This window comes from Natrix helvetica (genome assembly GCF_964273705.1).
Source record: "Natrix helvetica genome assembly, chromosome: 5".
NCBI lineage: Eukaryota > Metazoa > Chordata > Lepidosauria > Squamata > Natricidae > Natrix > Natrix helvetica.
In genome coordinates this window covers 33,532,268-33,552,184 of record NC_138551.1, presented here as the reverse complement: position 1 = coordinate 33,552,184, position 19,917 = coordinate 33,532,268, and the positions used below count along the sequence as shown (strand labels likewise).

Here is a 19,917-nt window from a genome sequence, read left to right as displayed (position 1 = left end):
TAGTCCAATGAAGTGATTAAGGATTTAGAATGTTGGAATGTGGGTTCTAATCCACCCTCTCTCTCACATACACATACACACCTACACACCTACAATACTCCTGTATTGCAAGGTGCTTGTTGTGGGGATAACTTGGGAGATTATCATCAAGCTGATTTGATCTGGTGATTTCTCACTTTCATTTCCTGGGTCTATTTATTAAGAGAATACGAACAGAACAGAACAGAATAGGTTTACTGGCCAAATGAAAAACAGTATTTCTTTCAATTACATTGTTTTTTTGCACTCTGCCTTAGTGTCACGGAAGCCTTTAAATGCTCGCTGGAGTCTCCTATGAACAGTGTAGGCTCTAGCTGTCAAGGATGTCACGATCCTGGCGGCTTTGTATTGCTTTTACTTGCCTGATACAAGAATTCACAGACAAACTTGCCATCACACTGAAAAGAAACACAAACACACCCTACTACATACAGGCTTCCCGTTTCTCCCAAGACTCCTTTATACTGTGAACTGCCTCCCCCTCCCCATACCGCAAATAATTCGCAGTCATAAACATCCAGGGATGCTCCTAGCAGCCGTGCCGCAAAGGGCACAATAGCTTTTCCTCGTATCACGGTTATTCCACAGCTGTCGTGCGGTGGCGAAGTTAACGTTTCTGCGGAGGTGGCAGCAGCGGTATCGAATGGATAAGAACTAACTTTCCAAGAAGGCGTTTATCTGGGGCCTCGGTTTCTATTGGGACGGCCTGAAAATCCGGGCCTGTAATGCGGGGGGCAGTATCCATCAGCCGGAAGAGTCACGGTTTCTTTCTGGCGACCCCGAAGGGCTTCCCTCTAAGCCTCGGCTGGCAAGATGGGCTGCCCAGCTGCAGCTGGGAAAACTTTCCGAATCTCCCAACGGAAGTGGAGGCGGTGGACCACCGGGAGAGGAGCTAAGCCGCCTCAGAGAGGCTTGGGGAGGGGGGCGGGGGGCAGAGGACCACCGGCCCGAACCGAGGCGGGGCGGGCAGCCAGCTGAGTCAGGCTGCTCTTGCTAGCCAACAGAACAGCCAACCGGCCTTCCGCCGCAGTAGCCCGGCGTGAAGACCAGCGCAGCACTGAGGGTTTTTTTTTGTGTGTGGAGGGGGGCAAGTGGAGAGAGCTGAGAGTCGCGGAGTGACAGGCGCACCGTCCAATGGGAAGGCACCGAGACGACCACGGGGGCCGAACGAGGGCCGGTGGCGTGGAAGCTGCAGCTCCCCAGCCATTCAATAGAGGGGGACGCGAGCCTGCCGCGAGGGCGCCGCCGCCGCTTCTGTCGCCGCTGCCGTTACTACTTAAAGGTTACCGCCACCGCCGCCGCTTTTTGGCTCCGACCGCGTCGACTTCCCCGCAGCTTTGGGATTCCGGGGGGCCGGGCGAGAAGTGGCTCCCTTCCAAAGTCTCGATGGACTTGCGGTGGAGCGTCATCGTCTGAGCGCTGCCGCCACCGCTGGTGCAGAGAGGCCGGCTTCTGCTCCCCTTTCCTTCCTGCAGGATCCAGGGCTTGGCGGACGTCGGCCAGGAGCAGCGATGGGCAGGCGGCACCTGGGAGGAGGGAGATTCAACGGCTCTTTCCCGTCGCCTTAAGCGGCGGGCACTTCTCACGCTTCCTCGGCCACTTCCTCGCTCAGCATCCCCAGACGGCTCGCCCGTCCGGCTTTAGCTTGGCCGTTGCGTGCAAGAGTTGATCGTCCCGCACTTTTCCTTCCCCCCGCAATTTACTTACTCGGGAATCGGTGGCTCCGCGACCTCTGAAAGTTTGCGCGCTCCCGGACCTCGGCCGGTCGCTTGTCTGCGAAGCGGAAACTCTCCGGAAAGGACGGAGGAACGGCCGAGTCGTCTCCTGGGATGATGGTGTATTAACCTGGTGCAGAGGAGTCCCCTGCGCCGGATCGAACCTTTTCCAGGGGAACCACGGCAAGCGATGGAAGGTAGGAAGGACGGGAAGTTCTCCTGAGCGGCGACGTGTAGGCGAGTGAATGGGAGCAGAAAGGCGGCTCCCCCTGGAATCTGGCAGGATGCCCTCCATGGTAGGAGGAAAGTGCTGGGACGTCCTGATCTACCTCGATCGATTCGCCATTGGAAGCGTTTGCCTGTGATGTGCCCCTGTTGGCAGGACTGGTTTCCAGTCCTTTCTCCAGCTTAGCAACATGAAAGTGTTCCGCAGGAAGGCTCTGGTGCTCTGCTTGGGCTATGTGCTGTTGCTCCTGCTTACCATGCTCAACTTGCTGGACTACAAGTGGCACAAGGGGCCGCAGCAGTGTAGTGGCCCCTCACCCGCCCAGCGCATATCCTATCCGCAGCAACTGCCTTATTACGCCTCTCAGTACAGGTCGGACACACGGGCCCTCTACGGGCCTCCTGTGCCCTTGGTCCGCAAGCGACAGCTGGTCTATGTGTTCACCACTTGGCGATCAGGGTCCTCCTTCTTTGGGGAGCTCTTCAACCAGAACCCGGAGGTCTTCTTCCTTTATGAGCCTGTGTGGCATGTGTGGCAGAAGCTGTACCCCGGAGATGCTGTTTCCCTGCAAGGTGCAGCACGTGACATGTTGAGTTCCCTCTACCGCTGTGACCTCTCTGTCTTCCAGCTGTACAGCTCTGCGGGGACAGGGAAAAATCTCACCACCTTGGGCATCTTTGGCGCGTCCACTAACAAGGTAATCTGCTCCTCACCCCTCTGCCCAGCTTACCACAGGCAAACCGTGGGCATGGTGGATGAAAAGTTGTGTAAGAAGTGCCCACCACGACAGCTCAGTCTTTTGCAGGAGGAATGCCTCAGATACCACACTTTAGTCATCAAAGGTGTGCGGGTCTTTGACATTGCAGTTTTAGCGCCACTCATCCAAGACCCTTTCCTGGGTCTCAAAGTTATCCACCTGGTCAGGGATCCCCGGGCTGTGGCTAGTTCCAGGATAAAATCCCGCCATGGGCTCATCCGCGAGAGCTTACAAGTGGTGAGGAGCAGGGACCCTCGCATCCATCGAATGCCATTTCTAGATGCAGGCCACAAGCTGAACAAGAAGGAAGGAGGTGGTGGTTCAGACTACCATGCCTTGGGAGCTATGGAAGTCATCTGTGGCAGCATGACAAAGACTCTGCAAATGGCTTTGCACCCACCGGATTGGCTGAAGGGGAATTATATGGCTGTTCGGTATGAGGACCTGGTGGTGGACCCCATCAAGACTTTGCGACAGGTCTATGGGTTTGTCAATTTAGTGGTCAGCCCAGAGATGGAAAAGTTTGCTCTCAATATGACAAGCGGACCTGGCTACTCTTCCAAACCTTTTGTGGTCTCTGCCAGGAATGCTAGCCAGGCAGTTAATGCTTGGAGGACTGCACTGAGCTTTCATCAGATCAAGCAAGTGGAAGAGTTTTGCCACCAGCCAATGTCTATCTTAGGCTATGAGAAAGCCAGTAGCCCTGAAGAAGTAAAAGACCTTAGCAAAACCTTGCTCAGCAAGCCAAGATTGTGAAAAGGATGTGTGCCTTTTGACACATAAGGAAGTACAGAGAGAGAGCCATCTACAACCTTCCACTTAATGAGACAGAGAAAACGAAATACAGTTTTTTCTTCAAAGATATATTTTACTTCTCTAGAGATCACTGAGAATGACATGCATTTACATTTTGCATTGCTCAGTTGATATAATTTAAACACACACAATGACTAAGTATTTGTAAGACTTTATTTTCCCCCTCCAGAAATTCAAGGCACATGATTCAGTACATACCAGAATCTTTATATACTTGTTGTGATAGTAATCATGAGAGCTTTGCACATTTGTGGTGAGGGTTGGGTGGCACCTGAGGTAAGGGACTAATCAGTAAAACAAGATTCAGAGGACTGAACTTTTGTATAAATGTTTAAATGTAATGAAGAATTCAATAAAAATATGTTCATTTTACAGTGACTTGATTGTACATGTATATATGCATTTATTGATGATGGTTGTGATGAAAGCTCTTTAGAGAGTTTGCTGATTATCAGAAAAACTGTTTTTACTTTCTTGAAGCAGATGAATGGCTTCTTGGTTTTCCTGTCTGTATAAAAAAGATAAAAAAATGATAAACAGCATTGCAAAATATCGATCGATAGAAATAGTTTCCTATTCAAAAAGATCTGGGTTGAAAAACATTATTTAAAACAATTTTACATGTTCCAATGCCACATTGCAACAAAAAAAATATTGTAAATTAAATTGCACTTTAAAGGACAACTAATTTATTATGGCATAAACTTTTATTCGGATTCCTGAATTGCTAACTTGCTAAAACTTTACATCTGTAAATTGGGTTGTCAAGAGGGAAATAATATGGTGTTTTTAAACAAAATAATTTGTCCTGGATGAGGTTCGGAGCTTTAAATGGATCTTGCTGGTTTTTCTAAATCTATGAGATAATGAATTAACAGATATTTTGAAAGGTGTTTGTTGTCGCTTTAGAACCACACAGCAAATGCATAATAAATAAGCAATAAATAAAATATGAAAGTACATAGAAAAACAAACAATGCTATTTCTATGAGCAGCATCGGAATGATGAGCTGTGTGTCTGAATGCTGTGATGTTAATTATTCTAGAATAGTGCTAGGGTATTCTGAGAGTTGAACTCTACACATCTTCAAGTTACCAAGTTTGGAAATCAGTTCTAGAACCTCAAGCAAAAGAAACAAAGGTATTAGAGTATAATACGAATGTATTTATAACAAAGTAGTTGCTGCTGAGAACAAAATATTTAAGTCTCCAGTTCTGTGTTGGTCTAGGGATAAGCTTCATTGAACTGAGTATATTTAAGTTTTGGCAATAAATTAATCAGTATCCTTCACTGAGGAAAGTAGAAGATGCACTTTGAAATTGATAATGTTTTAAGAGTCTTCTTTTCCTAAAATTGAATAGAGCATTATTACTGGCTAATGGGCAATTGTTAAAGCAAGATTCCATGCCAATAGTGCTTATTTTCTCCCTGTGTGTAGAAAACTTTGAAAATGCTCTGAGGGTGCCTGATAGATTCATGAATTAATTATCAACAAGTATCTTAATTGGATTGTTCTAACAGCAAAACTAAATGTTACTGCATCAGAATTTTAGATTTGAATCAAAGGGTGTTCTGGGCTTAGTGTCTTGGGCTGTGTGCTATGGTTCATTTGAATTCTATCCTTGAGGAATGCTAGCTTTTAGATGCTGAAGATGGCTATTATTAGAGGAGTAAGGATTGTGAAAATCAATGGAATTTAGCCCTGTGTAGACCTAGAATTGTCTGTATTATTATTTTTCCTCTCTTCATTTGCTATTTCATTAAGTGCTTTCTTCTGAAGACTGTCTCCTCTTCTTCTAAATGTTTTAATTAGAGAGGTGAGCTCCTTCTGCTGAAATTGTAATTTAGGCTTTTTTAAGAGATAGATGCAGACTACTCTGCCAAGGACAGGAGCTTTTTGATCTTGCTGAGTTAAGAATAAATGTTGAAATTGGTTCTTGGGTTTTGTTTTGCCTATGGCTCCATTGTCAGGACCATACCTCATTCATCTCTCTTGCCAGGAGCTTTAGTCAGCTTTATTCTATCAACAATGCAAAAGACATTATCAATAACTCAAATCTATATTTTGAAATGCATTTTCATCTTTAAGTTGAGCGTAGTTGAATACCACCAGAGCTCTGCCTAACACTTTATTACTGGACTTTAGTGAATGAAGAAAAAATAAAGGAGAAAAGTTATTTATGCAGATAATAATGAAAGGGAAATGGATATAAATGGTCAGTCAACACCTCACCCTGGGTCGTATAGGTAGTGCTTGATTTAGGACTACAATTGAGATCTAAATTTCTGTTGCAAAGAAGGATAGTTGTTAAGTGAGTTTTGTACCATTTTATGACCTTGCCACAGTTATTAAGCGAATCACTGCAGGTGTTAATTTAGTAACACGGTTGTAAAGTGAATCTGGCTACCATTGCCTTTGCTTGTCAGAAGATTGCAAAAGTGATCACATGACCCCAGGATCCTGCAACCATCATAAAGACATGCCAGTTGCCAAGCATTCAAATTTTTAAGGGGATGCTGCAACAGCTATAAGTGTGACAATTCAACGTGTTGCTTTTTTCAGTGCCACTTTAACAGAATTAAGGGAATAACATTTGGAAATTACCTTGGAGGTCTTCTAATCCAAACCCTGCTTAAGCAGGAGACCCTATATCACTTCAAATGGTCACTGAATGAATACTTGTAAGTTGAGGACTATTTGTATCTTAATATAATATTGCCCCCCCCCATAATTTCCATTTTCCATTTGTATGAACTGAGAATAGGATGCTTAGTTTTGCTATTTTTTTCTCAGCACTCAAGATTAGTAGGAGAAAAAAAATTCCTACAAACTTTTATGGAGGAATAAAAACAATAGCAGTGAGTATGTGTCCATTGAGAAGTAGCTTAAGATTTTTTTTTTTTTTTACAAAGGAGCCAGGGGAGATGACATTCTGTAGACCTCTCTTGAATTGTTGTTCTATAACTTGAATTTTGTTCCTGTTTACATTTTTGTCAACATTAGAAAGCCATAAAACAATACTAGCTGTCAGATGTTTATTTTGGTTTTTATGTCAACTTTACAACCGTTTGTATTATATAGGAACATTGTGTTCTGCTATTACCTTCAATGAACCTTTGTGCAATCAACCTGGACAAAAACGCTACTACAGATTGCATGTTGTGATTTGGTGCATTAAATAACCAAATTCCCAAGGAAGGCCTGTGGAAGCCTACATAGTTGCCTTAGTGCATGTTTTATGTCCTTGATATTATTGTCTACATTGTATATTATTTCACTAATCAGATGCTCTTTCACACTATTGAAAAGTTATGGAAACTTTTGTAAATGCTTCAGCAACCTATAAAATCTATTTAGCCAAAGACTGTGGTGATTAAAAGGCATGTTAGAGAAAATGGGAGACAATACTATATATGTATATCAGTGATGGCGAACCTTTTTCGCCTCGGGTGCCAAAAGCACATACGTGCGCGCTATCACACGAACTCGAGTGCCGACCCACATAACGTAATGTCCCCGCTCACCTGTGTGGACTGTGCATTTTTGCACAAGGCTTCCTCGCCACTCCCTGCTCTGGCTGCTTCCCCTTGGCTAACACCCAGTGAGGGGAGAAGTTGCTCTGCCACTAACGGGCAGAGATTGGGGTGGGGGTGGGGGGATGCTCAAGTGTGCTCCTGTGTCAAAAAACCTTCCCTTATCATTCTCCTGTGTAAAGATTGGGCCCTTTTTACAATGGCAGGTGTGAGTCCAGTTGCTAAATTCTCCCCTTCTATTAAAGAGGATCCTGGGCACTACAGTCAATAGACAAATGAGGAAGGGAGCTGCTGGCACAGGGAAAAGAAAAGCAGCAAGAAAAGAAGAAAAAGCAGCTTTTTCCCCTCAAGGTGGCTGCTCTGTTCCCCCCCCTCCCCCGTGCTAGCACAGAGGATCCTGCCTGGTCCCTGCAATCCAAAGGGAAATGAGGAAGAGACCAATCTGCATGAGGGAAAGACAAGTAGCAAGGAAATAAGGAAAAGCAGCTTTTTCCCCCTCAAGGTGGCTCCTCTGTTGCCCTTTTCTCCATTTCAGCACCACTCCATGGAGCCTGCCCCACCCCCCAACGCCCAGGTCCTCGCTTCTCCCAAGCATTTCTTTGCCTATTTAATTTCCCCTCCGTAGCATTTTTCCATTGTGTTTCTTGCCGTTTTGGACAGGAAAACAAAGTTTGTGGGACTAAAAAAAACTCCTTTCAATCAATCAATTCCAACTTTGCGAGATCTCTCCCCCCCCCCAAGTTGTAATTGATTGAAGTTTTGTTTTAGTCCCACAAACCTTGTTTCTCTGCACACGCTGGCAAGAAACGCGATGGAGCTGGAAATCAGGTAGGCAAAGAAATGTTTGGGAGAAGCGAGGACCTGGGCGTTGGTGGGTGGGGCAACCTCGATGCCATATCACTGAAATGGAGAAAAGGGCAACAGAGCAGCCACATTGAGTGAAAGAAGCCTCTTTTCTTCTTTCCTTACTAGCAGGGGGGAGGGGGGAACACAGCAGGCAGCACGGGGGAAAGAAGCCTCTTTCCTTGCCGCTTGTCTCCCCCGTGCTGGCAGCTCTCTCAGCGATCGGGCAGGATCCTTTTTAGTAGCAGGGGGGAGGGGGGAACACAGCAGGCAGCACGGGGGAAAGACAAGCGGCAAGAAAAGAGGCTTCTTTCACTCGTGCTGGCAGCTCTCTCCCTGTGGATTCAAGCGATCGGGCAGGATCCTTTTTAGTAGCAGGGGGGAGGGGGGAACACAGCAGGCAGCACGGGGGAAAGAAGCCTCTTTCCTTGCCGCTTGTCTCCCCCGTGCTGGCAGCTCTCTCAGCGATCGGGCAGGATCCTTTTTAGTAGCAGGGGGGAGGGGGAAACAGAACAGCCAGCAGGAGTGAAAGAAGCCTCTTTCCTTGCCGCTTGTCTTTCCCCGTTCCGGCAGCTCTCTTTGCATTGGGCTGTTTTTCGCCCTTTGGAGGCTTCAGGGAATCCTCCAGAGATTAAAAAAAACTATCGAAAATCAGCTGGCCAGCGGGTGCATGCGCACTGGAGCTGACAGGGCAATGCCTCGCGTGCCCTCAGAAATGGCTCCGCGTGCCGCCTGTGGCACGCGTGCCATAGGTTCGCCATCACAGATGTATATCATACACATTCATGTATAATGAATTCATGGCCCTACGGACGTTCCCCAAGTCCTTATAAACTGTTTCTATCTTTGTATAATTTACATTCTCCCCGAAACAAATTCAGATACAAAGGCTTGGAATTAGCAAATGTGATTGGATCAGGGGTGGGATCCTATTGGTTTAACAACCGATTCTCTGAGCACGTGCTTCATACATATGCACAGTTCAGATAATACTTACCTTCTAGATTGCTGCTTGGGAAGGAAAACAGCTGAGGTGTGGCAATCCATTCTGCCGTGCGATTCAGTGGAGAAGATAAAGGTAGGTAAACCGTAGGGGTGGGCAGGCGGACCCACTTGCTCACGGGAGCAAACCGGTTCGCTCCCAGCTGATCTTCGGAGCTACATGTTCGCCCGAACCAGTCCGAACTGGTAGAATCCCACCCCTGGATTGGATGTGCTGCCCACTCTAGAGTTTTAGTAACTGCAAGATTCCAGATATTTCTGGATAATGGGTTTATTATTTCTAACTTTTTTTCTTCTACGTTCCAATGTATGACCTCCTCAATTTGAACACTGTACAATTTGAACTTGTACAGTGTGGTAACTGCGTCTGAAAAAAACTGTTTCCAGCATACTAGCCTTAAATACTTCTTCATAGCACTGAATAGTCTTGAGTACTTTAATTACAGGCTTTTTACTTGTTTCCTTTTTGCTTATCAATAGGAAACCTTCCATAAGCCATACATATGTGTGTTATAAGATAATAATATTATACATGCATTCGGTTCTAACCTCTTATTATAGAATGTTATGCGGGAACATTTTCATGGCTTCAGATAAATGAAAGTAAAAGGAAGCTGCTACTTAGAACGTAGAAAAAAAAACCCAGCCACAAATGTTTTCTGCTCTTGGAGCACAGAAGGTTTCTTCCAAGAAAATGAGTTTTTTAAAAAATCTCTGATCTCCAAGGAAAAGGAGAACTCTGATTGCCCAGAGCAGAATTTGAACTCAGGAATCCCATATTAAGTATCCAATCTTCAAAATCTTATCATGCTGTTTTAGCTGTGAGTTCGAAAGCAGGAAATTTCCCACAGGAAGAATTCTTATAATTTCTTAAATTTATTAAATCCATATGCACTCTTAGTCCATTTATAACTTTCTAAAATCAAGGCTCTAATCACCCAGCAGATTCCTTTTTTTTTAAAAAAATAAATGCTTAAACATATGCTTGACACTTCTTTTGTAGTGGATTGAAGGAAAAGTCACCCAGTGAATTGCATACAAACTTGCCATTCCTCAATATTAAAAAGGAATAAAAAAATTCTCAATATTAAAATTCTCAATATTAAAAAGGAATAAAAAAATTAATTGCAATTTGATTAAGAAATTAGGATCAGCTGAACTTTTTGAGTCTTTAAAGGCTACATTGATTATAAGATTAGATGTAATCTCTTGACTTCCAGCTGCTCATTTCATAAGCAGATTGCAGAAACATTGGTTCCTGCTGTCCACTCATGAGGACCAGCTTCCTGAGTACATGTGGGCTACATCATGAAGTCTATTCGGAAAAAAATCCACTGGTTGTGGATTTTATCCACAATGCTGTCCCTGCTTCTTCAGGGATGTCTTCAGTTCTCCATGCCCTCACTTGGAAGTCTTTTTTTTCTTTGTAAAGAAAAGAACATTGGGTAGCCTAGAACCATCTCGCTTCAACATCTTCTTGTCATTCGTGGGTATCTATGAAATTTCCATGTTTTCACCAGAGTTCAATAGGAAAGATCATTCCATATGCTGAAATTTTTGTATGGCATTTAAACGGCTGTTATTGGACATCTTACTCTCTTCTAGCTCAGTGTAGGGATTCTGGCTCCCAATTGGATCACAACATTGCTCAGCTTCAAGCTGGACTCCAGTGTATTAGATTACAGCCCTCACCTTGCCAGTTGGCATGATAATCTTAGTCTTGCTTTGCCCAATTTGCCCTTGCTCAGTGGAAACGTAACTTACTCCAATGAGATCTTATCAAAATTAACCTTAAATCTGCAAGCAAATGCACTAATTTAGGTATAACCAGAATACTACCGTATTTCTTTGTCATGTGCTTATATTTTGAGGTAAAAACTAGACTATAAAATTAGATTTCCTTGCAGTTTTAAAAAGGCAAACACTGTCCTAGGGCTTTGAAATTGGTTCAGAAGGAATTGGGGGAGGGGGAGGGGGGAGGAAATCTCATGCAAGTACAATTGTAGCAACTCTACTACTCGTTAAAGTAGTCTAGCTTCCCTGTGTGCCTGAAGAAAAGCTGCTATAGCTAGAAAGTTGCATTAATGAATGTATTCCTTAAACAGCATCTCTTTTTTTTAAAGCCCTGGATGAAAACTGAAAAACAGTTGGGCTGCTTTAATAAATAGCGGAGAGAGATGGGTGTACACAAGAGTACATCTTCCAAATATTTTTTAAAATATGTACAGCGCAAGTATATCCGAGCCTTGTCTCTAAAGAACAGGAAAATTAAAGGTTGGTAGCACTCTGCAAATAGTGATGGTCAATTTGCATATTATATTCTAATAAAATACGTCTCTCCTGGCCTTTGGAGAAGGGTAACTTTATGCACACGGAGAGAGGTCAAGCTTTGGATTCCCCTTTGAGAAGAGGTTCTGGAGGTTTTCTTTTTGAAAAGTGTATTAATCTTATTTCAGGGCATCCAGCATAGTTCCTGTGTGTTTCTATCTTCTAAATGATAAGGTTGCTGCTGGTTTTTGGAAATTGTGGGGCATCACAAAAGAGTTTGGAGACTACATCTGGCCTTTAAGCACAGGGATCTGGAGGGAGCAGCATCAGATTTAGAGCAGCTGATTATGCTATATCTGTCACTGGCAGCTAAATAATTTGTTATCCCTGCACCTGAATCTCTTGAGCTGTTGTGGCTATTCCATGTAAAACAACTTATAAATATCTGACCTAATTCTCTGAGTGTGCATTTTTGGAGTGTAATATTTTGTTAAGGTTAACTATAACATTTGTTTTCATTTTTGTCATGGCACTGAAGTAAAAAAGATAAATGAGATGGAATTATATATGAATTATGATATCTTGTAAGAAGATAACATATTGGTGGATGATTTGAATAGGCAAAAAAGGCAAGAAACCTTGCATTTTGTATGTCCTGCTAGAAAACTCTGTAGTTCAATGTTTATTATGAAATAATGAATAGCTATAGCTTAAACACCAGGGAAAAGTGATTGAATGTTTCAAAATTGAAATGAATTGAAAATTCTATGTTGAATTTTCTTTTAAAAATTAAATCCATAGAATCTTTTTCTTATATAAAGTATAATTATAGGATTATGAGTTGCATAAATTAAGGAAAATGGGTGGAAGGAGTGCTATTAATATTGCCTTGCATGCTGGAGAATGGGATATACATCTAATAGGATAAATATTGTAATATCTCTTTACCATGGCCTCTCTCCTTCCTCCCTCCATTATCAGCATAAGCCATCTTGATTTTCCTATTATTTTGGTGTGAAGGGCTGTCTTTTACAATGAGACATTATGATTAAAATAGGTGGTCTCCATAATTGTCTGGTTGCCTTAATTTAAGAAAAGAACCTGAGAATGAGCCAGCAGCCCCTGTAGGACTTCACAAATATGTGGTGACTGATCTCTTTGGAGAACTGCTTGGCCATTTATCTTGCTGTATTGTTTGATACCAGCCTAGACTTGGAATGAAATATTGACCACAGATGTTGGAGATGGCAGTCTATGGATGATCATTAGCTAATACGGCTGACAAAACAGATTAAGTAGTGATGGTGGTGCCTTCCCACTGTGGAAGAAGATATTAAGTTACCAGACAATCACTCTTTTCATCCATTGACTGACAAAAAGACAGACCTTGTGTTATGGAAGGGCAGTTGTCTCACCATGTTGATGTTCAATGTGTTGACTTTTAAGTATTTCATTATTCTTTGGGGGGAAGGAAGGGAATAGTGTGCTAATTAGGAGCTTTCGTTACCATTTTTCTTTTTAGTGTTTACTTTTTACTGACTGAAAAGATAACTATGATAACAGATAATTAAAACACCTCTCTTAGGAGAAAAACATTTGCTGATTTTTATGACTATTAGTTACAGGAAACTCAAGATGGACATTTCTCTTTAAAACTGCCATGTAGAACTTCTGAGTAACCCTGGGCTGAGAGAACAAAAGTTGCTTAATAAAATAGTGCTGTATTCAGTGTCGTGTGGAGTTACCATTTCAAATCTGCTTCCATCTGATTGTGGAAAAGAAATGTCTCAGCAGGGCTGAAAACTTAGGATCTATCTAAGTCTACATAGGATGACAGATATACTACCCAATCTGATCTGTTTTTTCAAAAGAAGTTCCCACTGAGTTACAAATAAAGGCATTAGGAATAATATGTAATAAAGATGTGGTAGGATCCTCACAAACATGAAGAAAGCAGACTGAAAATTACTTCCTAGTTGATTCTTAGTGGCTGATGATCTATTCATTTAGAAATGTATTTGCTGCCCATTTTGTATCAGATGATTCTGGGTGGCTTGCAACATGATTAGAAGATAAAAACTCATATTGCTTTATTTGTAATATATCTATTATAATCTATAGCATTTTGCAGAACTCATACTTTTCTAGTCAGCATGTGAAATTTGAACACATTACATAATAATTTTGAAAACTGACCATTTTGTAAAGATTAGTCTGAAATGGTAGCATGATTAACATGTCAATATTTCTGTTTCTATTATTAAGCTTTACATTAAAGACAGAAACAAAAAATGGTGGTAATCCATACAACCCATCCATCCCTTTTTCCCCAAAGCCCATCCCTTTTTCACAATAGCCCAATGAATTCAAGGAAAAGAAAAAAAAAACAGGTAAGGAAGTCATTTGCTAAAGCAAGCAACCAGTCTTGATAAGATATAATTGAGAGAAAAAAGGCAGAAAAGAATATAGGAGACCAGCAAATGTAGAAGCAAAGAACTCAAGCTCCATTTACATTAACTGGATCTAATATTAGATTGAGTCAATAGAATGAACTTTGAATGTTCAGTTTCAGTGAAGATTTTTTTTAAAAAAATGCTTGGGATTACATGAATTAATATATTTATGAGGGTTTCCCTCCCCCCCCATGTATTATTGTTTGCTTTAATAAATATTTGTCCTAGCAGTATGGAAGTATCTCACTGTCCACCGACCACAATACAAAATAGTCATGATTCCTGTTATTTACAAATGACAAGTGATCAGTTTATGTCCTAAATTGCCTCACTGTGTTGCAGCCCAAGGTTCCAGTTGGTTTGCCATGACATTTTGAATATCTCTGGAAAATTTACATTTTTTCCCCACACTGAAATCTTAGAGATGGGTGTCAAACTCGATTGTGATATTTTTTGTCTTTTTTGCAGAGCTGTGGTGGGTGTGGCCTGCACGTGATGCATCCCGCCTGTGGGTCACCTGTTTGACATCCCTGTCTTAAAGCAATGTTTTTCATCCTTGACAAGTTTAAGAGATATGCACATAAACTCCCAGAATTCCCTAGCCAACAAGCTGGATGCAGAATTTTGAAATGGAACTCTATACCTCTTAAAGTTTCCATGGTTGAGAAACACTGTCCTAAGGGATTTCCAAATAAGGCACACACTGCATTAATTTAGCTTTCTTCAGTCCATTATTAGCATTTACATTAGATCCTCCCATGCTATGTAGCGAGGGATTTTCAGCATTTTCAGTTAATGTTCTTGAGATTCTTGCTGTTTCTGTAGCAATTATAATTTTTTTAGGGATGACTTATTAGCCCTATGCCCAGCACTCCTCCTTTCTAATCAGGGCTTGGTACCAGCAAAGGGACCAAAGTTCTCCAGTTTAGCATCTTCTAAGTACCTATCACCTATAGCCAGCATGTCTTCCTATGGGGTGCCATTGAAATGTTGGCATAGATATTCCAAATCACCTGTGAAGCACAAGCAATGGACCTGGCTGTTTTAAAGAGCAGAACAGGAGAGAATGGTTTACCTGCTGGACTGACTTTCTCAGTAACTAGTCAAAGTTAAAGAACAAAACATTAAAAATAGATTAAATAGTTAGTCAAAAGTATTCCTCTCATAACAGTATGTTTAATTAAAAATTCTGTTCACTAACAGCATTTACAATTTTCACAGCATCTCTCTTGTGTATTTGCCCTTACAGTCAGTTAATACATGTTGTCCTGTGAATGACCCATTTTTTTCTTTTCCCCCTCACCTCACACAGCAGTGTTTGTGTAAACAAACTATTTTTTACTGACCTGCTTTTCTTTGCAGGGCAGCAGGTCCCTAAAAATTACTAACCCCAAGTTAACAAGCTCAGCTCTGTGACCTTAATTAGCCACTTACTGCTGCTGCCTAACAGTGATAAGGCCACTAATCAGTTTCACACTAAAGGCTTTTCTTTGCTTCCTAAGTGGCTTTTGGCTCCTAGCTGCTATGACACTAGGCAAACAGTGGGTGCTAGTGCATTCCTTCTGATGTATATTCCCCATTATGTGCCTGCTTACATTCCTGTAAGTAAGGTGACCAACTTTTTTACAATGAAAAGGAGGACAAATAAATTGGGGAAAAGAAATATTTTATTCATTGCAACAATAATACACTAAAATATGATATATGCATAATAAAAACATTTGTAACATTTTATATTTTAATTATGCTTACATGCCTGTTAATTATTATTTAAATGAGTACTTTTCCATTGAATTAATATTTTTTGTCAATGTATCATCTTCTAACAATATATTGGAAATATCTGAACAAGAAATATCCTTCATATTGAATTTTACGGCAAGTGTTGCAGCTAGAGTATCAACATTCAATCTCAATCTCAGTCTACTGCGTGTGTATGTGCCGTGTTGTGTTTCGGTAAGAAGTAAACAAAGCCACTTGCACGTGGTGCTCTCTCTCAAGGTCTCCCGTGTGGAGCGCATGCGTCTCATAATCGCATCTTATACTGCACTATACCGAGCCTTGACAAATTGTCATGTCAAATACAAATACGTCACATAACGCGCAACAGATTAGTCTTCAAATATTAAAAAGGAGGACATGTAGGAGGACACATTTCGAGGGAGGACAAAACTTACAAAAGAAGGACTGTCCTCCCTAAAGGAGGACGGTTGGTCACCTTACTGTAAGCCCTTATTCTAAATAATAATAATAATAATAATAATAATAATAATAATAATAATAATAATATACAAACATCAGTTCTTATTAATTATCCTAGCATCAGGATTAGCATTCCAAAGCAGAAGAGAGAAGGGAAAGAGCTATAAGAATTGTCATTTTACTTGACTTCTTTGCAAGTAGAGTTCCAGAAACCTTCTCTACAGTTTTGGCTCATATTTGGGGTCATATTGTAAAAGCAAAGGAAAGCAGAACTAAAAGCGTAAGAACAGTTGCACTTAGTGACTGCTTTGCTTAACAATCAAGTTGCCTGTCCCAACTGCCGTCCCTAAATGAGGACTACTTGTAGTTAAAATAGAACTTTTGTAGGAGGTGAAAATTAGAATTGCAAACCAAATTCCTTGCTGTTCTGGAAGAGCGTGCAGGATAGAATCAATATGTCTTAGTGAAGTCCAGTAGGAAAACATTAAGCTGCATGTTTATAGAAGCTAGGTAGATGTAGCCTGCAGAGTGTACACAATGACATAACCTGTTTAGAGTACAAGAACAGATTTAGATGAATGAACTATAACTAATCATGTTTCTATGTAGATGAAATTGGTAAACAAACCAAGAAAGCTCATGTACAGAGCTGGAAATTATTTGTGAATTACTGAATTTAACATGGCCAGTACCTAATATTCTATGACATTTGTAGTAATTCAAAGGTGCTTGTAACCACAGACTCCAAGGATAGTAACCTGTGGCCTTTAAGATGCCTGAAACTCTTGACCTAATTTTATAGTGCTTGATTTCAAAAGCCTTCTGCAACATTACAATATCAGACATCATGTAAGAGTAATGTACCTTGGTCTATTTCATAAAGCAGGAGACAATTTTTTAAAAAAGGATGGAAGAATGAGGAAAAATAGTGGTCCCCCAATTCACTTTTATGTTTGGTTCTATTTATTGTCAAGCTTTATTAACACTTATCTTCCTATTTCCCTCCAAAAAAGGCACATCTGCTCATACTGGGATAGGTGGACTAAATTGAGCTGCAGATTATTTGCAAAATGTAAAACTGCTTAAGTTGACTGTTAGGTTTTTTTAATTACAACCTTAATAAAATTTACAGTGGAGTCTTAAAAAAATAATGACAGTGACAGATAATGTGAAGTAATCTTAGCATTACTATCTTAAGGCAACTGTAATGTTGGATCAATAAATAAATAAAAGAAAGAAAGAAAGAAAGAAAGAAAGAAAGAAAGAAAGAAAGAAAGAAAGAAACAGACAAGTGAAATAAGTAGGAACTAGAGAATAACGATGCTTTGTGGAAACTAAAAAGATCACAGCCAGAGTATGTAGGTGGAAGATCAGGAATTCTTCAAAAGCTTGTGTAAGCTTCCCATAGGAGAAACATGACAAGGAGCATGTTAAAAGTTATGTGACAAATACCTAATGTGCTAAGGTGGTTTTTATACTATTTTACCATCTGGGATTATCATCCCTTTTGCTCTCACAACATAATAGTTAAACTAGTAACAAATGTAAGAATGTAGGAATTTTCAGCAGCAGACCATTCTCAGTATTAATACTATGCCTCAGAGAGTATTAGGAATGGAATTCAGGCTTGATAGGTTTGCATCAGGCAGACCAGACAGTGATGTGTTAAGCTTTTAAACATCGAAGATATGTGTGTTCCTGCTAGTGTGTACATCTCCAATGAACTTAGCATATGTTCACTGAGTGAACTCTGCTGGATGAACCATAAAGCACTTTGTACTCGAATTCTGTATGGCCAAGAGAATTTTATCTGCGATGGTACCATGTACCAACTGCAAATATATCTTTGACATTTTAATATTGAATTTGGATATCACATTTTTTTTGCAATATTATTAGGCTTTCTCAATTGGCCTTGTAGAAAGGTCAATTAAGAGAGAATGAAGAAATAACCTTCCTTTGTTTGAAACTGTTGTTTCCTGGTGGCACAGTGGTTAAAATGCAGTACTGCTGGCAAACTCTGCCCACAGCTTGGAGTTTGATCCTGATGGAAGTTAATGCAGCCTTCCAACCTTCTGAGGTCAGTAAAATGAAAACCCAGATTGTTGGGGGCAATATGCAAATACACTGTAAAATTCCCAAAGAGTGCTGTAAAGCGCTATAGGGAAGTATATAAGCCTAAATGCTATTGCTAATTCTAATCCAATGGCCTTTGGGTCAGATTGACACATTATTTGAATACAAAATACATACTGATAGAAATTGCCATTATGAAGTTTATCGCCAAGCACTTGTTTTCTACGGGTGCATAATTATGTTATGCCTTAGAGGTGAATCTCTAGTTCTGTGGAACTAAAATAGTGTGAATCTGTAATTGTTGTGATGGCATATTTCAGCCCATTCAGAGCTGCCTGATGTTAAACCTCCAATGTCACATAAAGGCCAGTAACAGAGATTTTTGAGGCCTATGCAAAATCATATTCTGAGATCCCTATGGTTTGGCTTATCTTTAATTAGGAATTACAAAAAAGTTCCTTCTTGTTTCTATTTTTATTTGAGTTTTTGAGTTTTACATTTATACTTTTCATCCCCATTTTTTTTCTTTCCAGAACATGTTTGCTCCATTCATTATATTTAATTATATTTATTCAAACTCCCTCCATTGGCTCACAGAGTGCACTCTTTCAGGTGTTCACCTTTTTATTGTTCTTTTTAGAAGTCTTTTCAGCATCAGTGCCCCCTACAATTTGATGCCCTAAGCGGGTACTTACTCAGCATGGCTTACAGCCAGTCCTATTCCTCAAAAGATTTCTAAATGCAGTTTTTAGGTAGGATTTTTTTGGGGGGGGGGATTGGAGCAGATATCATATGGTGCCAAAGGTTCTTTAGAATCTTTTCTAAATTATATTTATGTTTTACTTTGTGCACATTATCTTGCAGGCAGTTTGCAATTCATGGGGGAGTCTGTTGGTCTTGGTTCTAGTGACTATTTTTAAAATAACAAAGAGGCCAGTTAAAATCACTGGATTACCTAGATGATGGTTTTTAATTTTTCCCCCCATTTTTTATTTGGATGATGGTTTTTAATTTTTCCCCCCATTTTTTATTTTTAAACATAAAAGACAACATTAAATTTTTTTCATCCATTACATACAACATGTTGTTTGGTTACAAATGTTTTTGCATCCGTATTTTCAATTACATATACAATCACAGATTTTCCATCTAATATAACCAGAAACCTCGCTTTCATTGTATCGCATATATTCAATTACGATTAATATTTATTTTTTTCCCCAGTAAACTTAATTCTCTTACATTCTTGATTGTCGGCTTAATAACAACGTACCTTTATGTAATCGTTGTCTCATTTTAAATATTTTTACAGTATAAAAGAATTTACCAAACTAGGTTTTTATGATGGTTTTTAATTACTGCTTCAAAAAACAGAGCATTTGGTCTCTAATTGTAAGATTTGCCTATTTTAACCATATTATTTCCCTCTATATAGTTGTTGCAATTTTCACCTAAATAAGAATATTTTCAGGGTCTCTGGGCATGTATACATATCCCGCGGGGATTGTTTTTTGCAAGTACTTTCGCAGGTTTGGCTTTTCTTGTGTGTTGCAGAAATCTGAAGGCCTTTTTCTTGAAGAACTTAAGTCTAACAGCAAAGACTTAATACTTGCAGTCATTACTATTTTATAACCCTTGGATTGTGCCTTTACTCTGCAGAAATATATCGTGCTGGAGTAAATTAGGGTGCCTAGGGGCTTTTCTCTGACTTGCTGTCTGAAATGCTGAAGACAATTTTATTTCCAGGCCTTAGATCTGAATGCCCCAAATTCCCAATACTAGAATTTTTTCCTGAATGCTGTGACAAAAGAGCCTATGCCTGCTGCCTCATCATAAGGAAGTTGCCAAAACGGGAACTGTTCAAAACAGCTTCTCTTGGCTCACATACTTTTTAAATGCAGTACAGCTTTCAAGCTTGTTACTTGCCTGCTAAATATCCTGCATAGATCTCGGGGAGATTGTTATATATTCTAAAGTTTTTTCTC

General features: G+C 40.5%; 1 protein-coding gene across 1 annotated transcript; it reads left to right on the top strand.

The window, feature by feature from the left end:
• Nucleotides 1-1,258: 1,258 nt before the first annotated feature.
• Nucleotides 1,259-4,909, top strand: CHST2 (carbohydrate sulfotransferase 2). The gene has a single exon (XM_081956350.1). It carries the CDS (start codon nucleotides 2,171-2,173, stop codon nucleotides 3,491-3,493), a length of 1,323 nt encoding a protein of 440 aa, XP_081812476.1. The 5' UTR covers nucleotides 1,259-2,170; the 3' UTR covers nucleotides 3,494-4,909.
• The last annotated feature ends 15,008 nt before the right edge of the window (nucleotides 4,910-19,917 follow it).